Genomic DNA, 20,181 nt, shown 5'->3' with positions numbered 1-20,181 from the left:
ATGCTGGTCAATTTCCTCTTTTGAACAGAGCAACTTTCCGTCACGCTTCTGTCCCAGGAGCTGTTTAGTGAAGCCAAAGGGGTTGGCAATGAACGAAGCTCTCTCTCTTTCTGGTCAAAATTATAGATTTTTCTTTTATGCCAAAAATCATTAGGATATTAAGTAAAGATCATGTTCCATGAAGATATTTTGTAAATTTCCCACCTTCTTGAAACACATCTTCAGATGCACCTGAACACATCATCAGTGATGTAACCTGGGGTCCTCGGGTGTTTCGGGTCTTTCAACATCAGACACCCTCGCCCAGGCGACCCAGCCACGGCTGATCAGACCGCGACTTGTGTTCAGGTAGCACTCGCTTGCCCCCATGGTGCTCCTCTACAGATCCAGAGCCATCTCGAGGCTTTCTCGGCTGCATCGGTGGTGTTCTTGATGGCCCTGCTCCTTGTTGTTCCTGCAATGCCCAGCGCAGTAAAGGCTTTGTGGAGGGAGCGCCCCACAAATCCTCTGCAGCCAACCTCGATAGGCATGCATCTCGCCTTCCAGCCCTGTGCTCGGCAGTCTGTGACCAACTGTTCATATTTGGTCATCTTTCTTTCGTGGGCTTCTCCCAAGCGGTCCTCCCATGGCACGGTCAGCTCCATGATGATTATATTCTTGGTGCTCTCTGAGACTAGAATGATGTCTGGCCTCATAGTTGTGCTGACAATGTGCTGGGCAAAAGCAGAAGCAAAAGACATCATGCAGAAACTCGTCGCTGCGTTACAGTACTGCAGTGAACAGGGTGTTTATCATAATGACATAAGCCTGAAGAAAGTACTCATCAACTCATACACCATGCAGATCAAGTTAACCAGCTTTTTCAAAGCACTGTCCCTCATTGAAATACGTGAGTTTGCTTTTCGAGCACAAGTCACTGATTTATTATGCACAGGAAATAAGGGCGTTTTACTAAAAACTGAAACCTTACTCCTTACAGCAATGGAGGGTAGATTCCGGCATCCAGAAAGAGCACTGAAGAGAACAGATGCTTTAATGGCAACAAATGAAGGCTTATACCGTGTGCTGAAGGGGATGGTCAAAGGAGGATTGCTTTGTTGGAAAAATACAAGCTTGTCCAAAGGTGAGACTAAAAACAAGAACGAAATGGAAATAGCATTGCTTGAAAACATGTAAAGCTCTTACACAAGTGACAGTAAAATTACCTTGATGACAAATAAGCAAAGTGTAAAACACAGCGGATTGACAGTGAATGTTTAGCAATGAATCCAGAGAATGACATATTAAGTTTAGTTTAGTTTAGTTTTATTTAGAGTTTGACAAGGCAGGATATTGAATAACAAAACCCTGAAATGTATCAAACAGAACACATAATCAAGGCAACCTTATATACCTCATTTAAATAAATAAAAATAAACCAACCAACCAGGTAGAGTAAAACAGATGCACAAAAAACTGGAATACATCAGGCTTCATAGAAAAAAACCTAATTTTTTTATAAAACAGCTTAAGAGCACGTGGAATAAAAGAAAATTCATGTCTTTTTTATTTACTCCTGGGCACAACAAAACCCTCCACTGATTAACAGCAATATTACCTTACATAAACTAAAAATCAAATCTCAAAATCAAACTGGACTAATCAGCTCTCTTCTGAAAACTTCTACAGAATGCCTGGATCTACTTCAGAAACTTCATGACAAAGAGTCAGGGATCATCTTAAGTAACATTTTAGCTCATGACTGGTTTAAAACACCAGACACGACAGACGGTGAGTCTCTAGTTTAGTTATAACCACTCTGATTCATGTCCGTTTCAGCCTGATGTTTCTGAATCAGTCCTTCTACTTTCAGACTCCGATTAATTTTTAGATTTGCTTTTTTTAAAATTCTGATGGATTTGTAAAGGATTTCTTTCTGACTTGCCATAATTAGGCATAATTCTGTTTTCTGGTTTAAATATTCTAATTTCTAATGACTTTAGATGGAGAAACTCCATTTATTTTATTGTCTATTATTTTAATACTATAATAGTATTGTCTAGGGCTGGGCAAAAAATAGATTTTTTTTCGATTAATCGTTTTTTAAAATGTGGTCGATTCAAAATCGATTCTCAAACGCCACGAATCGAATTTTTTTTACATTTGTGACCCTGGATCACAAAACCAGTCTTATGTTGCACGGGTATATTTGTGGCAATAGCCAAAAAAACATTGTATGGGTCAAAATTATAGATTTTTCTTTTATGCCAAAAATCATTAGGATATTAAGTAAAGATCATGTTCCATGAAGATATTTTGTAAATTTCCCACCTTAAATATATAAAACATTTATTTTTGTGAATGGATGCAGCACTATCACCAATAGAAATGAACAACTTTAAAGGCGATTTTCTCAATATTTCGATTTTTCTGTACCCTCAAATTCCAGATTTTCAAATAGTTGTATCTCGCCAAATATTGTCCTATCCTAACAAACCATACATCAATGGAAAGATTATGTATTCAGCTTTCAGATGATGTATAAATCTCAATTAAAAAAAAAAAAAATACACATAAGACTGGTTTTGTGGTCCAGGGTCACATTTATCTATTACCCAAAAGCCAGTGCTAGTTTTCCTCCACTGTTCATAGGCTTGCAAACTCCATTTTATAGCTAATGCTGTGAGATTTTATGTTTGTTTTATCTTAATCAAAATAACCTCAACTAGTGCTTCACGATTAATCATTTCGCAATCGTGATGTCAAGCCTACGCAATTATATGACGCAAAATGCGAGATAGGTCTCACTGCAGAACCGCAGAACCATACGTCATAGCAGTGTGAGGACGACAGCGCCAGCCTAATAGTCTGATGCCGGAAGTGGGCATAGCAAGGCATTGCGCTACTTCCGTGTTTTGGAACGTTTCAAAGTTTAAAACAAAGTTATTATAAATCATTTTTTTAAACAATTTAATTGAAAAGATATATTTAATATATATATCTTTCTACAAAGTTTGGAAACATTACTATTTTTAATGTTTCAAAAAAAAAGTTTCTTCTGCTCATCAAGCTTGCATTTATTTGATCAAAAATACAGAAAAAAAATTTAATATTGTGATAATTTTTTTACAGTCTATGATTGTGATATATTATTACAATTTAAAATAATTGGTTTTCAATTTATTATACTTTAAATTATCATTTATTGCTGTGATGCAAAGCTGAATTTTCAGTTCTTGAACGAACAGTAACACACACAATTATGCCAAAATGTATTTTTGTCGAGTATCTTCATAACATAAGAGCAGTCTTATGATGAACGTGAAGAGTTGTGACTCGTGAGAGAATGAGGCGCGTGTGAGATCCGCGTCTCTGTTAGCAGCGGCTGGTCTTAAAGGGACACTAATTATATCTGTTGCTAAAGTTAATCAAAGAACAAAGGGAATTTTGCACGGGCATTTTGCACTAGTTTATAATTAATGCAGCGCAGACTGTTTGATAACTTTATTCAGTTTCTGTATATGTCCTACCTGTTAGACAGGAAGGGCACAGGTAAAAATGATATGCGAGTTGTTTTTTTATGGGTTTATGTGAGGATTGTTAACCTGTTTGATCAAGGCATGTGACTGTTCTGACTTGTCCAATTTTCAGCATCATTTTTTCATCTTGCATCAAAATCCTGTCACCACGTCACCACGTATCACACATGACCGGCGTCGGCCAATAGTGAGCCTACGTGGTGACGTGCAACACAGACGCGCTACGCTTTAAACACTACGCGAAAAGACTCGACGCCCAGAGAGAAGGAAATGAAAAGTGGAATAAAGTCGTTATTTTTGTTTGTTTTAGCGCACAAAAAGTATTCTCGTCGCTTTATAAACTTAAGATTAGGCCACTGTAGTCACTTGGACTATATTAACGATCTCTTTAATAACTTTTCTGGGCCAGCAAGTTTCAATCACTTAGAAGTCTATGGAGGAGTGAGACATCACTCAGATTTAATCAAAAATATCTTAATTTGTGTTCCGAAGATGAACGAAGGTCTTACGGGGTTGGGACAACATGAGGGTGAGTAATTACTGACAGAATTTTCATTTTTGGGTGAACTATCCCTTTAAGCCCAATTTATACTTCTGCATCGAACTTACGCCGTAGCTACGTCGTAGGCTGTGTGTAGCGCGCGTACCTTTCAGCGTACCCTGACGTGCACCTCTCCAAAAATGTAACAACGCGTCAACTCTACGCGGACGCAAGCGCTGTGATTGGTTTGCTAGGACCGCTCCCTCGGGTTTCACATGCTCCCTCTGTGTGTGAGAACGCGGACAACGACGCAGAAGTATAAATGAAAACCAACGCGTTGCCTACAGCGTAGAGGCTCCGGCGTAGGTCCGACGCAGAAGAATAAATCAGCCTTTAGAGTGAGCAAAGTTCAACCAAAAAGTCACTGATATAGTTATTTGCAGCAATAAAGCAACCTGCGAGTATTAGAGGGTATGTTGTATATTGTTAATTGTGGGTTTTTTAAACCTAGGGTATTTTCCATCAGTGTCTATTGATACTTTGCAGTCACGTGATTACCACGGATACCTGGCGGGCAACAAACGGGTATTTTCTACGTTGAGTCCTGTAGTTCCAGGACTTTCTAGTAGCTATCAAGTCTGTTAGCGAGCTAGCTGCATAACTATGGACTAGGATTAACTCCAAGGTAGCTAAATTGTGTAAAGCAGACAAGTTTTTTTTAAGATAATCGAGCAGTAATAATTCCTCCGTAAATAATCTAGCTCTACTGTTGGGTCATCTCTGGTTCTCATTGAAAATCATAGATATCGCAAACCTCAAAACAACCTATCACACACTTCTGTTATTGTTAGCAAAAGACGACAGCTGTTACTGTACGTTCACACCGCCACCGGCGAGAGCGTCAAAGTGCCCGGAAATCATTAATTTTCCATGAATTTTGCCGCTCTCGCCGGCGGCGGTGTGAATGTACAGTTAGTCTAGCTTAGACTCATAACACAAACAGCTGACTCGCCGCACCAGCTGGTGAATACTGGTGGTGTTCATTGACAAAACTACAGTAACTTAAAGACACGATTAATTACATGATCATACACCCATTGTATTCAAACAAATGTTGAAATTACCTTTGATGGTAATTTGCACAGACGTGTATACTGTGAAGGTTGCTTATCTCATCTGCGGTTAGTGCATCCAATTGCACAACAACTATCTGGCAACAACTATCTGTCATTTACACCTCAAAACACCAACTTTTGTATAGTAAAACTGGCGACCCTTGATTAGTTTACTGGGTTTCGTTGCTGGAGAACGACGTTCTTGCCCGCCAGCCAGTACTTGTGACGTCACGTGCAAAGCATCAGTTGTGCTCATGCTAACATGCACTATCTTCACCTAGAGCAGTGGTACTCAATTCCAGTCCTCGTGACCCACTGCTCTGCACATTTTGTATGTCTCCCTTATTTAACACACCTGAACCAGATCATCAGCTCATTAGGAGAGACTCCATGAACTGAACTGAGTGTGTCAGATAAGAGAGACATACAAAATGTGCAGAGCAGTGGGTCACGAGGACTGGAATTGAGAACCACTGACCTAGAGGTTGTGCAAAATATTGTATGCCAGGACAACTAAGACACGTGACTTGCAGCTTTATCAAAAAAAAAAAACAATTAAAAAAACAGATGTTTACATGAATGACTCAAAGGCAGCACAAATTAGAGACCTGAAATAGACACGTTGCTAACATTTTCCTAACTGTCAATCACCTTTCAATAGGCCTCAAAAATCTCTATAACAGAGGTGATATGAGATTAAAACATACTTACTACTCTCTTCTTCGCTCGTCTCTGCACTCAGTTTTCAGTTTTTCCTGAAAAACCTCCCATAAGCATCAAGGGACCCCCCATAAGGACCAAAAAAATGACCTCGGGGGTCTTTCAAGCACAAGCGTTTTGCAAATACTGCATTGAACTCCGAGATTTGAGAAGCAGTCGTCAGTAAAATAAAGGGAACACAGCAAAAGTTTAGGATTATACTGCTGTGGTATCGTGGTAAAGATGAACTTTAACCACTGATTCTTCACATGATCGTCCTTGGGCAGTGAAAAGAAACTGGCTTTACCTTCACATTGTAGAGCACAGCGTCTTCTTGACATGATGCTGTCCAGTATCCACTTTAAGTTTTCCCTGGTGTCTTTGCGTGCGCAATAAGTGGGTGGGTAATATGCTAATGTTTCGTCTTGACGTCACAATGAAACGGCTTAGGATTAGTTTTTAAAAAGATTCATTTAACTGAATCAGAGTCAACTCTTACTTTTGAAAGACAATAACTTTATAAACGGTGCACTTCCAGATTTAAAACTTTGCAGGATGCTTTCATTCACTTAGAGCTGTGTTACACTACATAATTTAAAAAAATTCTCAATAGGGGCACTTTAAAGGTAAAGTTTACCCAAAAATTTTAATTCTGTCATTATTTACTCACTCTAATGTTGTTCCAGACCTGTATTCATTTCTTTCTTGTGCTGAACACAAAATAAGATATTTTGAAGAATGTGGCTATCCAAACAGTTGCTGGTCTTACTATACTATGGAAGTCACTGGTGACCAGCAACTGTTTGGTTACCCACATTCTTAAAAATAACTTTTATTTTCAACTGAAGAAAGAAATTTATTCGGGTTTAAACAGTTTGAGATTAGCCTGGAAATCCAGACCTAAATCTGAAAGATTAACGGTCTGGCGTCGACTAATGAAAATCGGCCAGCTCGAGGGGAGGCACCAAGCGTGCATTTGAAAATCTCACTGCGTGCAACTGGGCTATTGGATAACACTACGACCAATCACAACAATAAACCCCATACGCTTAGCTACCGGTCGGCAAAACAGCAAAAAAACTCCTTCTTGCAAAGGAACGATTCGACCGCCGTCTTCTGTTCCTCTTTTAGATAAAAAGCCAAGTCTAACTCGTTCATTGTAGCGGCCAAAGTCGTTTCAAACAACTGGTGTTCATCCATAGCCATCTTGCAATGTTTACTAATGACTTCGACGTGACGTCACAGCGCTGTCGTCTTCTGTTTAGCTCGCCTCTGGCCCGCCTACAGTATATGAGATAACCCGATTTGATTGGTGCAGCTCGGATACAAGGGCATATTTAATGAGCATCATTACTCGACACCAGAGTAACTCGCTGAGCAAATTCAACTTGTGCTCTCACGAGAATTCTGGATTACTAGGGTAACTGAGAGGAAATTATGACAATTTTCAATTTGAGGGGAACTATCCTTTTAATGTTAATAAAACAAAGAGAAAATCACTCACTGCTCTTGACTGAGAACTTTTAATAAGAATCAATGTATCATTTATACAGTGAAGTCTATGTAGTGTTTTATTTTTATATTTGTTAATGTCTTTCTTCAGTGCTACTGTTAAATACACCTACTGTATCTGAAAAAATACAGCACTGTTTATTTCAGTTGTATATATGTAATGTGTATCTTTGTTTATATTTTCTAATAACAAAAAAAAGAATGACAAAGGTTATTATCTTTTCTACTTTGGACCAAATGTCTGCCATTTTTTTATTTTTTTTATTTTATATGTTGTTACCTTTTAAGGCTCTGTTTTTAAAATAGGGACATTAGTTTTGCTGTTATGCTCAGTCACTTGAAAAATAATAAAACCAATTTAAAATAGAATAGTGATTAAATCGTGAATAATGATTTTCTTGAAAAAAATGGTGATATGATTTTTTTGCCATATCGCCCACCCCTGGAGACACGATTACTGTGTGACTTCTGTGCAGCACAGCATTAGCACTGTGCTTGTAAGTTGGCTGTGACTCTTCTAGTAACTTGAACTTCAATGCTAAACCTGCTTATTATTCACTTGAACATCAGGACAGTTTTACTTTAATCATTCAGCTGTATTCTGTGCTGATAAAAAATTTTTTTCTAATCAATATTCTTTGCTTTCAAAGTGCATCCTTCTGTGCCTGACCGCGAGCATTTGCAGCAACGTCCACAAGCACCTGAAGAGCCAACAGACCGTGAGTCTCCAGTTATCTTGCAGTGCTGTAGTCTAGTTTTTTGTAGCGAGTAAACTGAGATTTCTACACCCTTAGTTCTAGAGACAATTCAATATAGCAACAACCCCCTGCTGCTACAGTTACGTTAATGAGAACATATATGCTACTTTTACTTATAGTAGAGGTAAATATAGCCTGCGTATCACATACCACTAGATTCATGTCCATTTAAATCTGTTGTTCTGGTTTTGTTTGTAATCTCCACTCATACTTGAACTTTAACCACTGATTCTTCACATGATCGTCCTTGGGCAGTGAAAAGAAACTGGCTTTACCTTCACATTGTAGAGCACAGCGTCTTCTTGACATGATGCTGTCCAGTATCCACTTTAAGTTTTCCCTGGTGTCTTTGCGTGCGCAATAAGTGGGTGGGTAATATGCTAATGTTTCGTCTTGACGTCACAATGAAACGGCTTAGGATTAGTTTTTAAAAACGATTCAGTTAACTGAATCAGAGTCAACTCTTACATTTGAAAGACAATAACTTTATAAACGGTGCACTTCCAGATTTAAAACTTTGCAGGATGTTTTCATTCACTTAGAGCTGTGTTACACTACATAATTTAAAAAAATTCTCAATAGGGGCACTTTAAAGGGAAAGTTCACCCAAAAATTTTAATTCTGTCATTATTTACTCACTCTAATGTTGTTCCAGACCTGTATTCATTTCTTTCTTGTGCTGAACACAAAATAAGATATTTTGAAGAATGTGGCTATCCAAACAGTTGCTGGTCTTGTAGGAAAAACTATACTATGGAAGTCACTGGTGACCAGCAACTGTTTGGTTACCCACATTCTTAAAAATAACTTTTATTTTCAACTGAAGAAAGAAATTTATTCGGGTTTAAACAGTTTGAGATTAGCCTGGAAATCCAGACCTAAATCTGAAAGATTAACGGTCTGGCGTCGACTAATGAAAATCGGCCAGCTCGAGGGGAGGCACCAAGCGTGCATTTGAAAATCTCACTGCATGCAACTGGGCTATTGGATAACACTATGACCAATAACAACAATAAACCCCATACGCTTAGCTACCGGTCGGCAAAACAGCAAAAACGTCCTTCTTGCAAAGGAACGATTCGACCGCCGTCTTCTGTTCCTCTTTTAGATAAAAAGCCAAGTCTAACTCGTTCATTGTAGCGGCCAAAGTCGTTTCAAACAACTGGTGTTCATCCATAGCCATCTTGCAATGTTTACTAATTATTATTATTATTATACATTTTATTTATAGGCGCCTTTCTTGACACTCAAGGTCACCTTACATCATCATCAACAACAATAACAATATTTAAAAACAATGAGATACAATACAATTAAAAGAAAATGCAGTTGTGGTCAAAGGGAGTACGCTATTCTAAACAAATGAGTTTTAAGTTTGGATTTGAAAAGTGTAAGAGAATCAATATTACGGAGGTCCGGTGGAAGCGAATTCCAGAGCTGAGGAGCAGAGCAGCTGAAAGCTCTACTCCCCATAGTAACAAGGCGGACACGGGGAACGGTGAAATGAATAGAAGAAGAGGATCTAAGAGTACGAGCGTGTGTAGGTATATGGAGAAGATCAAAAAGATACGAAGGGGCTAAATTATGAATGACTTTAAAAGTAAGGAGAAGTATTTTATAGTTGATACGATAAATGATAGGGAGCCAATGGAGCTGTTGTAAAATAGGAGTGATGTGATGAATAGAAGGGGTACGAGTAATGATACGAGCAGCTGAGTTTTGGACCAGTTGAAGTTTATGAAGAGTTTTATGTGGAAGGCCAAACAAAAGAGAATTACAATAATCTAAACGGGAGGTGACTAAGCTGTGAACAAGAATGGCAGTGGAGTGAGGCGTAAGGAAAGGACGCAGACGGTTGATATTACGAAGATGATAATAAGCAGACCGGGTAACATTATTAACATGAGATGTAAAGGAGAGGGTGCTATCGAAGATGACACCCAGACTCTTAACCTGAGGGGAGGGAGAGATAAAGGAGCAATCAATGGGAATAGAAAAATTATGGAGTTTGTTTAATGTTGATTTTGTACCTATAAGAAGCAATTCTGTTTTATTGGCATTTAATTTAAGGAAGTTTGAAGTGAACCAGGATTTTATGTCAAGAAGACAGTTAGTAAGGGAAGATGGTGGAAGTGTGGAATTAGGTTTGGTTGAAAAATAGAGCTGGGTGTCATCTGCATAGCAATGGAAATTAATCTGATGTTTACGGAAGATGTAACCAAGGGGAAGAAGATAAATGATAAACAGTAGGGGCCCCAGAACAGAGCCCTGGGGCACACCTGTAATGACAGGGACAGAATGAGAAGTGAATGATTTTAACTGAATAAACTGAGTGCGGCCTGAAAGATATGAATGAAACCAGTTAAGAGGTGTGTTAGTAATTCCAATAGAAGAGACTTCGACGTGACGTGACAGCGCTGTCGTCTTCTGTTTAGCTCGCCTCTGGCCCGCCTACAGTATATGAGATAACCCGATTTGATTGGTGCAGCTCGGATACAAGGGCATATTTAATGAGCATCATTACTCGACACCAGAGTAACTCGCTGAGCAAATTCAACTTGTGCTCTCACGAGAATTCTGGATTACTAGGGTAACTGAGAGGAAATTATGACAATTTTCAATTTGAGGGGAACTATCCTTTTAATGTTAATAAAACAAAGAGAAAATCACTCACTGCTCTTGACTGAGAACTTTTAATAAGAATCAATGTATCATTTATACAGTGAAGTCTATGTAGTGTTTTATTTTTATATTTGTTAATGTCTTTCTTCAGTGCTACTGTTAAATACACCTACTGTATCTGAAAAAATACAGCACTGTTTATTTCAGTTGTATATATGTAATGTGTATCTTTGTTTATATTTTCTAATAACAAAAAAAAGAATGACAAAGGTTATTATCTTTTCTACTTTGGACCAAATGTCTGCCATTTTTTTATTTTTTTTATTTTATATGTTGTTACCTTTTAAGGCTCTGTTTTTAAAATAGGGACATTAGTTTGGCTGTTATGCTCAGTCACTTGAAAAATAATAAAACCAATTTAAAATAGAATAGTGATTAAATCGTGAATAATGATTTTCTTGAAAAAAATGGTGATATGATTTTTTTGCCATATCGCCCACCCCTGGAGACACGATTACTGTGTGACCACTGTGCTTGTAAGTTGGCTGTGACTCTTCTAGTAACTTGAACTTCAATGCTAAACCTGCTTATTATCCACTTGAACATCAGGACAGTTTTACTTTAATCATTCAGCTGTATTCTGTGTTGATAAAAAATTTTTTTCTAATCAATATTCTTTGCTTTCAAAGTGCATCCTTCTGTGCCTGACCGCGAGCATTCGCAGCAACGTCCACAAGCACCTGAAGAGCCAACAGACCGTGAGTCTCCAGTTATCTTGCAGTGCTGTAGTCTAGTTTTTTGTAGCGAGTAAACTGAGATTTCTACACCCTTAGTTCTAGAGACAATTCAATATAGCAACAACCCCCTGCTGCTACAGTTACGTTAATGAGAACATATATGCTACTTTTACTTATAGTAGAGGTAAATATAGCCTGCGTATCACATACCACTAGATTCATGTCCATTTAAATCTGTTGTTCTGGTTTTGTTTGTAATCTCCACTCATACTTGAACTTTAACCACTGATTCTTCACATGATCGTCCTTGGGCAGTGAAAAGAAACTGGCTTTACCTTCACATTGTAGAGCACAGCGTCTTCTTGACATGATGCTGTCCAGTATCCACTTTAAGTTTTCCCTGGTGTCTTTGCGTGTGCAATAAGTGGGTGGGTAATATGCTAATGTTTCGTCTTGACGTCACAATGAAACGGCTTAGGATTAGTTTTTAAAAACGATTCATTTAACTGAATCAGAGTCAACTCTTACATTTGAAAGACAATAACTTTATAAACGGTGCACTTCCAGATTTAAAACTTTGCAGGATGTTTTCATTCACTTAGAGCTGTGTTACACTACATAATTTAAAAAAATTCTCAATAGGGGCACTTTAAAGGGAAAGTTCACCCAAAAATTTTAATTCTGTCATTATTTACTCACTCTAATGTTGTTCCAGACCTGTATTCATTTCTTTCTTGTGCTGAACACAAAATAAGATATTTTGAAGAATGTGGCTATCCAAACAGTTGCTGGTCTTGTAGGAAAAACTATACTATGGAAGTCACTGGTGACCAGCAACTGTTTGGTTACCCACATTCTTAAAAATAACTTTTATTTTCAACTGAAGAAAGAAATTTATTCGGGTTTAAACAGTTTGAGATTAGCCTGGAAATCCAGACCTAAATCTGAAAGATTAACGGTCTGGCGTCGACTAATGAAAATCGGCCAGCTCGAGGGGAGGCACCAAGCGTGCATTTGAAAATCTCACTGCATGCAACTGGGCTATTGGATAACACTATGACCAATAACAACAATAAACCCCATACGCTTAGCTACCGGTCGGCAAAACAGCAAAAAAACTCCTTCTTGCAAAGGAATGATTCGACCGCCGTCTTCTGTTCCTCTTTTAGATAAAAAGCCAAGTCTAACTCGTTCATTGTAGCGGCCAAAGTCGTTTCAAACAACTGGTGTTCATCCATAGCCATCTTGCAATGTTTACTAATGACTTCGACGTGACGTCACAGCGCTGTCGTCTTCTGTTTAGCTCGCCTCTGGCCCGCCTACAGTATATGAGATAACCCGATTTGATTGGTGCAGCTCGGATACAAGGGCATATTTAATGAGCATCATTACTCGACACCAGAGTAACTCGCTGAGCAAATTCAACTTGTGCTCTCACGAGAATTCTGGATTACTAGGGTAACTGAGAGGAAATTATGACAATTTTCAATTTGAGGGGAACTATCCTTTTAATGTTAATAAAACAAAGAGAAAATCACTCACTGCTCTTGACTGAGAACTTTTAATAAGAATCAATGTATCATTTATACAGTGAAGTCTATGTAGTGTTTTATTTTTATATTTGTTAATGTCTTTCTTCAGTGCTACTGTTAAATACACCTACTGTATCTGAAAAAATACAGCACTGTTTATTTCAGTTGTATATATGTAATGTGTATCTTTGTTTATATTTTCTAATAACAAAAAAAAGAATGACAAAGGTTATTATCTTTTCTACTTTGGACCAAATGTCTGCCATTTTTTTATTTTTTTTATTTTATATGTTGTTACCTTTTAAGGCTCTGTTTTTAAAATAGGGACATTAGTTTGGCTGTTATGCTCAGTCACTTGAAAAATAATAAAACCAATTTAAAATAGAATAGTGATTAAATCGTGAATAATGATTTTCTTGAAAAAAATGGTGATATGATTTTTTTGCCATATCGCCCACCCCTGGAGACACGATTACTGTGTGACTTCTGTGCAGCACAGCATTAGCACTGTGCTTGTAAGTTGGCTGTGACTCTTCTAGTAACTTGAACTTCAATGCTAAACCTGCTTATTATCCACTTGAACATCAGGACAGTTTTACTTTAATCATTCAGCTGTATTCTGTGCTGATAAAAAAAAATTTTCTAATCAATATTCTTTGCTTTCAAAGTGCATCCTTCTGTGCCTGACCGCGAGCATTCGCAGCAACGTCCACAAGCACCTGAAGAGCCAACAGACCGTGAGTCTCCAGTTATCTTGCAGTGCTGTAGTCTAGTTTTTTGTAGCGAGTAAACTGAGATTTCTACACCCTTAGTTCTAGAGACAATTCAATATAGCAACAACCCCCTGCTGCTACAGTTACGTTAATGAGAACATATATGCTACTTTTACTTATAGTAGAGGTAAATATAGCCTGCGTATCACATACCACTAGATTCATGTCCATTTAAATCTGTTGTTCTGGTTTTGTTTGTAATCTCCACTCATACTTGAACTTTAACCACTGATTCTTCACATGATCGTCCTTGGGCAGTGAAAAGAAACTGGCTTTACCTTCACATTGTAGAGCACAGCGTCTTCTTGACATGATGCTGTCCAGTATCCACTTTAAGTTTTCCCTGGTGTCTTTGCGTGCGCAATAAGTGGGTGGGTAATATGCTAATGTTTCGTCTTGACGTCACAATGAAACGGCTTAGGATTAGTTTTTAAAAACGATTCAGTTAACTGAATCAGAGTCAACTCTTACATTTGAAAGACAATAACTTTATAAACGGTGCACTTCCAGATTTAAAACTTTGCAGGATGTTTTCATTCACTTAGAGCTGTGTTACACTACATAATTTAAAAAAATTCTCAATAGGGGCACTTTAAAGGGAAAGTTCACCCAAAAATTTTAATTCTGTCATTATTTACTCACTCTAATGTTGTTCCAGACCTGTATTCATTTCTTTCTTGTGCTGAACACAAAATAAGATATTTTGAAGAATGTGGCTATCCAAACAGTTGCTGGTCTTGTAGGAAAAACTATACTATGGAAGTCACTGGTGACCAGCAACTGTTTGGTTACCCACATTCTTAAAAATAACTTTTATTTTCAACTGAAGAAAGAAATTTATTCGGGTTTAAAACAGCTTGAGATTAGCCTGGAAATCCAGACCTAAATCTGAAAGATTAACGGTCTGGCGTCGACTAATGAAAATCGGCCAGCTCGAGGGGAGGCACCAAGCGTGCATTTGAAAATCTCACTGCATGCAACTGGGCTATTGGATAACACTATGACCAATAACAACAATAAACCCCATACGCTTAGCTACCGGTCGGCAAAACAGCAAAAACGTCCTTCTTGCAAAGGAACGATTCGACCGCCGTCTTCTGTTCCTCTTTTAGATAAAAAGCCAAGTCTAACTCGTTCATTGTAGCGGCCAAAGTCGTTTCAAACAACTGGTGTTCATCCATAGCCATCTTGCAATGTTTACTAATGACTTCGACGTGACGTCACAGCGCTGTCGTCTTCTGTTTAGCTCGCCTCTGGCCCGCCTACAGTATATGAGATAACCCGATTTGATTGGTGCAGCTCGGATACAAGGGCATATTTAATGAGCATCATTACTCGACACCAGAGTAACTCGCTGAGCAAATTCAACTTGTGCTCTCACGAGAATTCTGGATTACTAGGGTAACTGAGAGGAAATTATGACAATTTTCAATTTGAGGGGAACTATCCTTTTAATGTTAATAAAACAAAGAGAAAATCACTCACTGCTCTTGACTGAGAACTTTTAATAAGAATCAATGTATCATTTATACAGTGAAGTCTATGTAGTGTTTTATTTTTATATTTGTTAATGTCTTTCTTCAGTGCTACTGTTAAATACACCTACTGTATCTGAAAATATACAGCCACTGTTTATTTCAGTTGTATATATGTAATGTGTATCTTTGTTTATATTTTCTAATAACAAAAAAAAAGAATGACAAAGGTTATTATCTTTGCTACTTTGGACCAAATGTCTGCCATTTTTTTTATTTTTTTTATTTTATATGTTGTTACCTTTTAAGGCTCTGTTTTTAAAATAGGGACATTAGTTTTGCTGTTATGCTCAGTCACTTGCAAAATAATAAAACCAATTTAAAATAGAATCGTGATTAAATCGTGAATAATGATTTTCTTGAAAAAAATGGTGATATGATTTTTTTGCCATATCGCCCACCCCTGGAGACACGATTACTGTGTGACTTCTGTGCAGCACAGCATTAGCACTGTGCTTGTAAGTTGGCTGTGACTCTTCTAGTAACTTGAACTTCAATGCTAAACCTGCTTATTATTCACTTAAACATCAGGACAGTTTTACTTTAATCATTCAGCTGTATTCTGTGCTGATAAAAAAAATGTTTCTAATCAATATTCTTTGCTTTCAAAGTGCATCCTTCTGTGCCTGACCGCGAGCATTCGCAGCAACGTCCACAAGCACCTGAAGAGCCAACAGACCGTGAGTCTCCAGTTATCTTGCAGTGCTGTAGTCTAGTTTTTTGTAGCGAGTAAACTGAGATTTCTACACCCTTAGTTCTAGAGACAATTCAATATAGCAACAACCCCCTGCTGCTACAGTTACGTTAATGAGAATATATATGCTACTTTTACTTATAGTAGAGGTAAATATAACCTGCGTATCACATACCACTAGATTCATGTCCATTTAAATCTGTTGTTCTGGTTTTGTTTGTAATCTCCACTCAAACTGGCTCCTCACCTGATCTCAACTGGTGTGTTCAGTCTCATGCTGTATGTTAACACATTGTTGTTGTGTGTTTTTCAGTGACCTTAATATTTCCTGATAAACCGACACAGCAACATATATACTTTCAGTCTCTTTATAAAGTGGGAAAGGAACTGAGACATGGTGATCGTGTACATGAAGGAATTAGAAGATCAGACGGCCTGAAAGTATGTTGCTCTTTCTCCATAACCAAACGTTTTGTCTCTTGTTTTCTTCTGTGAACTTTGAGTCTTGCCATAAACATCAGCGTTGACAGTTTTGATCAAAAAGTGTTTAAAAAATTGAAAGACTGTAGATGATCATGTGCAAAATATTGTCTTTATTTTTTTAGGTTGAAATCAAATTTGTTGAGAGGTGCAGACTTTGGGAAGCATCGGTAAGTTGACAAGACTTAATTCTTCATGAAATTCTCTAGCAAGAATTGGTTTGTTAAATGCGGTATGTAGATAGTATGAGATATAACTGAATTACACACCCAAAGCCTAGAAGAATCGGTTATAGAGTTCATGTAAAGTTTTTTTAAATTTTTTTATTAAATGATGATTTTTTTCATCAAATTTAAAAACAAATTACTTTCATTAGCTGGGTTTCCATCCAAACGTGAAGCAAATCATTTTCAAATAAAAAATGTGAATTAGTTGCATTTCCATCAGGTTGTTTAAATGGATGACGTGGTATTGGTAACCTAATAACCAACAGTAAATGAAACACCGTCAGCGAAACAGTAGTGATGTGTGTCGTTCAACTCTATGAACGACTGCTTTAAGAGAACGGTGAGAGTAGGTTCCCGTCTGAGAGCTGTTTTCCCTTTTTGTTTTTTTGTATGTCAATACAAGTAAGGATAATATGATTAACCTTTCGCTACACTGCTCAGCCACACGACAAGTAGTCGCTAGCTTAATGTTATTTTGATGTGTTTTCATCCTTAATATCAGGTCAGAAAACATGAGCAGTAACATAAGCAAACGAAGTAGCATTTGAATGCATTTTAATAACAGACAACATAAAGACAGAACTTAGAATTTGTAAGGTGAAACTGTCATATCGAGCAGGGACGACCTTTAACAACTGTATAAATGTGGTCTGTTTTAAGTGTGATGTGTTTACAATGGTCTTATTTTGAATAGTGAAGAATGAATAAAAAGGGGGGCTAACCGCACACTGATCCACTCAAGACTGGAAAGTCTACAAAAACATTTTTTTTATTTTATAAATTGCATCGTGCCGTTTATAAAATGCAATTTATAAAAATGTTTTAGTAGACTTTTCCAGTCTTGAGTGGATCAGTGTGTGGTTAGCCATCCTTTTTGTTCATTCTTTAAGGGACTGTTCGTTTTTTATTAAAGGGGCCACCGGAGGAGTTTTGAGATCTGTAGTCAAAAAATACATGACCCTCCCTTCGCCAGCAATAAATTTTTCTATGACCCTCCAAAATGATTGTGAAAAAGGCATGACCCTCCCCGATAATTTATTGATTAGCCTACTTCTGTACTGGTTTGCGCTTGGCAAAGATGTTCAGATAGCCATTGTTTTTTTTTTGTTTTTTTTTTACAACCATAAACTCTTGCTTTCTCATCTTACTAGGGCTGTAACGATAGACCAAACCTACGATTCGGTTCGTATCACGATTTTTGATTTTAGATTAGAAAAAAAATCATGTTTTCGGTGCTGATGTGGTGGTGACGCATTCAACATGTGGGTGGCGCTGCGAATAAAGCATCTAAAAGCTGTCACAAAGAACCAGCAAAAGTAATGATTATGAATATGTCAAATATAGCAAGGAGACATTTTAATTGTTTATTAATAAACAAGTGTTTTCTGTGTCGACTGCAAAGATGAAGTTGACGATGCGTCGCGATCGTCGCAGAACGCGCCAAAGAGAAATGCATATTTCACGGATTACATAGAGCAGTCTGTTTTCTTTCGTTTTGAATTGTTCTGTTTAAAAGTAGACATTTCAAGCTTTCTATATGTTTCTCAGGTCTGTGAGGCAAGTAGCCTTACGCTGAGATTCGGTTCATTTATGAGACAAGAGTCCAGTTCACTCGCCGGCGCCTCCGTGTCCTGATTATCTATTTTCTACTATATTTACTTATTATTTATTAAATCCAGGCAATTGGTTGATAACACATTGATTAAAATTAAGATACAATTAATAAAAAACGAAATTCACTTTAAAGACAGGCTTTGTGCTTTCTGTTTGAGGTCTCTGTGATTTTTTTTAAAGTCGCTTTCAGAGCAGTCATGTCCGTAATGGAGAACTGTCACGCCCGTAACATTGTTTTTTTTTTTTTACATAAATGCGAACACGAAAAATAAAATAAAAATAATATTTTATGTTCTGTGGAGGCCGACCCTTCTTCATCCGGTGGGTATATATATTTTGGTTTGCGCAGTGTAATTCATAGAATTACTAAAAAATATTTTGCCACCTAAAAGTTAAAGATTTTTTGTGTCACGTCACATGTGTATTTTCCTCATATTAAATATAAAATGCATGTGTAGACTGATATTTTTCTAATGTCTTGACTCCTTTATTAAGGGAGTATGGATATATTAACAGACATTTCAATATATTGATATTAAATGCATTTTCTGAGAATTTATATTTCAAGTTTTGACTGCAAATGTCACAAAAAAAAAAAAAAGATTATAGGCCTACATTTTATCATATGTATTCATTAGTTTGAATATAGCCAACATTGGAACATCTAACATCTTAGTCTATGAATTTATTTTTGACAAAAATAGTTTTTTTTTTGCAGTTTAATACGTTGCTTATACAAATACATTTTATTTCAACATATTCCAGTCGATTTTTACTCATCTCAGTAGGCTATAGCAAAGCAGTTTATTCTTTCACACACAGCCGCGCGATTCATATTTAGGCTAAACAGTCTTTACAAATATGTCCCCTTCATTCATCTCACAGAAAGGCGAGTCATATTATAGAAATGCGATTCATCTTTTTGCGGTTTACATAGGCCTACACTAACGTTATTCCATAACGTTTTTCCACACGTGAGAAAAGAAAACAGCCTACCTCACTCCTCAGCGGAATCTGCTCCTCATTTCAGGAGATATTGCTCCTCATCAGCACTGTTCTGAGGAATCTTTTCTCCATAAGGTAGGCTATAATGTCTCACTCGCGAGGAGTTGCGACGCGCTTTGTTTACAGCTGATGTGGGCGTTTCACAGCTCTGAAATAGATCTCAGAATTTGCGTTTGAATAGCATGCGCTCTCCGGGGAGTGGTCACATTACTGTGAATTAGCTCGTAATGAGCTCGACAGGATTCGCTCTCTTTTTATACAGATTACAGAAGCTGAGAATATTTGTTTTTTATATAAATGACTTCATTTAAAAGATGCGATCTCAAGCTTTATGCCCGTGGGTCTGTTTGCCTGTTTGACTGAATTTTCGCGGAGTTATAGATCATTTTCGAACGCGTTTCAAATGGGAGTTTACTGACAGAGAGAAGGCAGAAATCGCATCATGTTAATTTTTCTTTATTTGTCAAAAAGCAAAACACTTTATTTTTATTGTGAGTATACAGAAAAAAAATAGAAACTGAACAGGATCGATTGATGTATTACACGAAAATGAAAGATCAAAATTAACAGAGCATTTAGTGTTTATTTTCATTGCTAAAAAAAAAAAACGAGCAAAACGCGCGGGCGCGTTTGTGGTCCCCAGAGGGTTAAATAATACTAATAGTAATTTAAAGATGTGGTAGCCCTACATCTTACACATCACACTCCACTGTTATGGTGGCAATTTCAGTATATTTACTCACTAACATTATTGTGGAAACAAAATATGGTAGTATCGCGCTACAGCGCACATTCTATCAGCTGCAGTTCTGGCGCCTCGATCAGTCCCAATACTGTAAAACTCGACGTACATTCACATCACACATGCTAATGCAGCGG

At 37.4% G+C, this 20,181-nt stretch overlaps 1 protein-coding gene across 1 annotated transcript; it reads left to right on the top strand.

Annotated features, from left to right (window-relative positions):
- Positions 1 to 5,128: 5,128 nt before the first annotated feature.
- Positions 5,129 to 17,206, top strand: LOC311090329 (uncharacterized protein; the record flags this gene model as incomplete). The annotated part of the gene is made up of 7 exons (XM_084125591.1): positions 5,129 to 5,180; positions 7,976 to 8,044; positions 11,395 to 11,463; positions 15,894 to 15,962; positions 16,290 to 16,417; positions 16,582 to 16,626; positions 17,186 to 17,206. The coding sequence occupies 7 exons, from the start codon at positions 5,129 to 5,131 to the stop codon at positions 17,204 to 17,206; spliced, it is 453 nt and encodes a 150-aa protein (XP_083981717.1).
- Positions 17,207 to 20,181: the final 2,975 nt, after the last annotated feature.

The sequence above is a fragment of the Abramis brama genome, assembly GCF_963993115.1.
Source record: "Abramis brama genome assembly, chromosome: 10".
Classification (NCBI taxonomy): Eukaryota; Metazoa; Chordata; class Actinopteri; order Cypriniformes; family Leuciscidae; genus Abramis; species Abramis brama.
The sequence above is the reverse complement of the archived record's forward strand: the minus strand, read 5'-3'. Positions and strand labels throughout refer to the sequence as shown.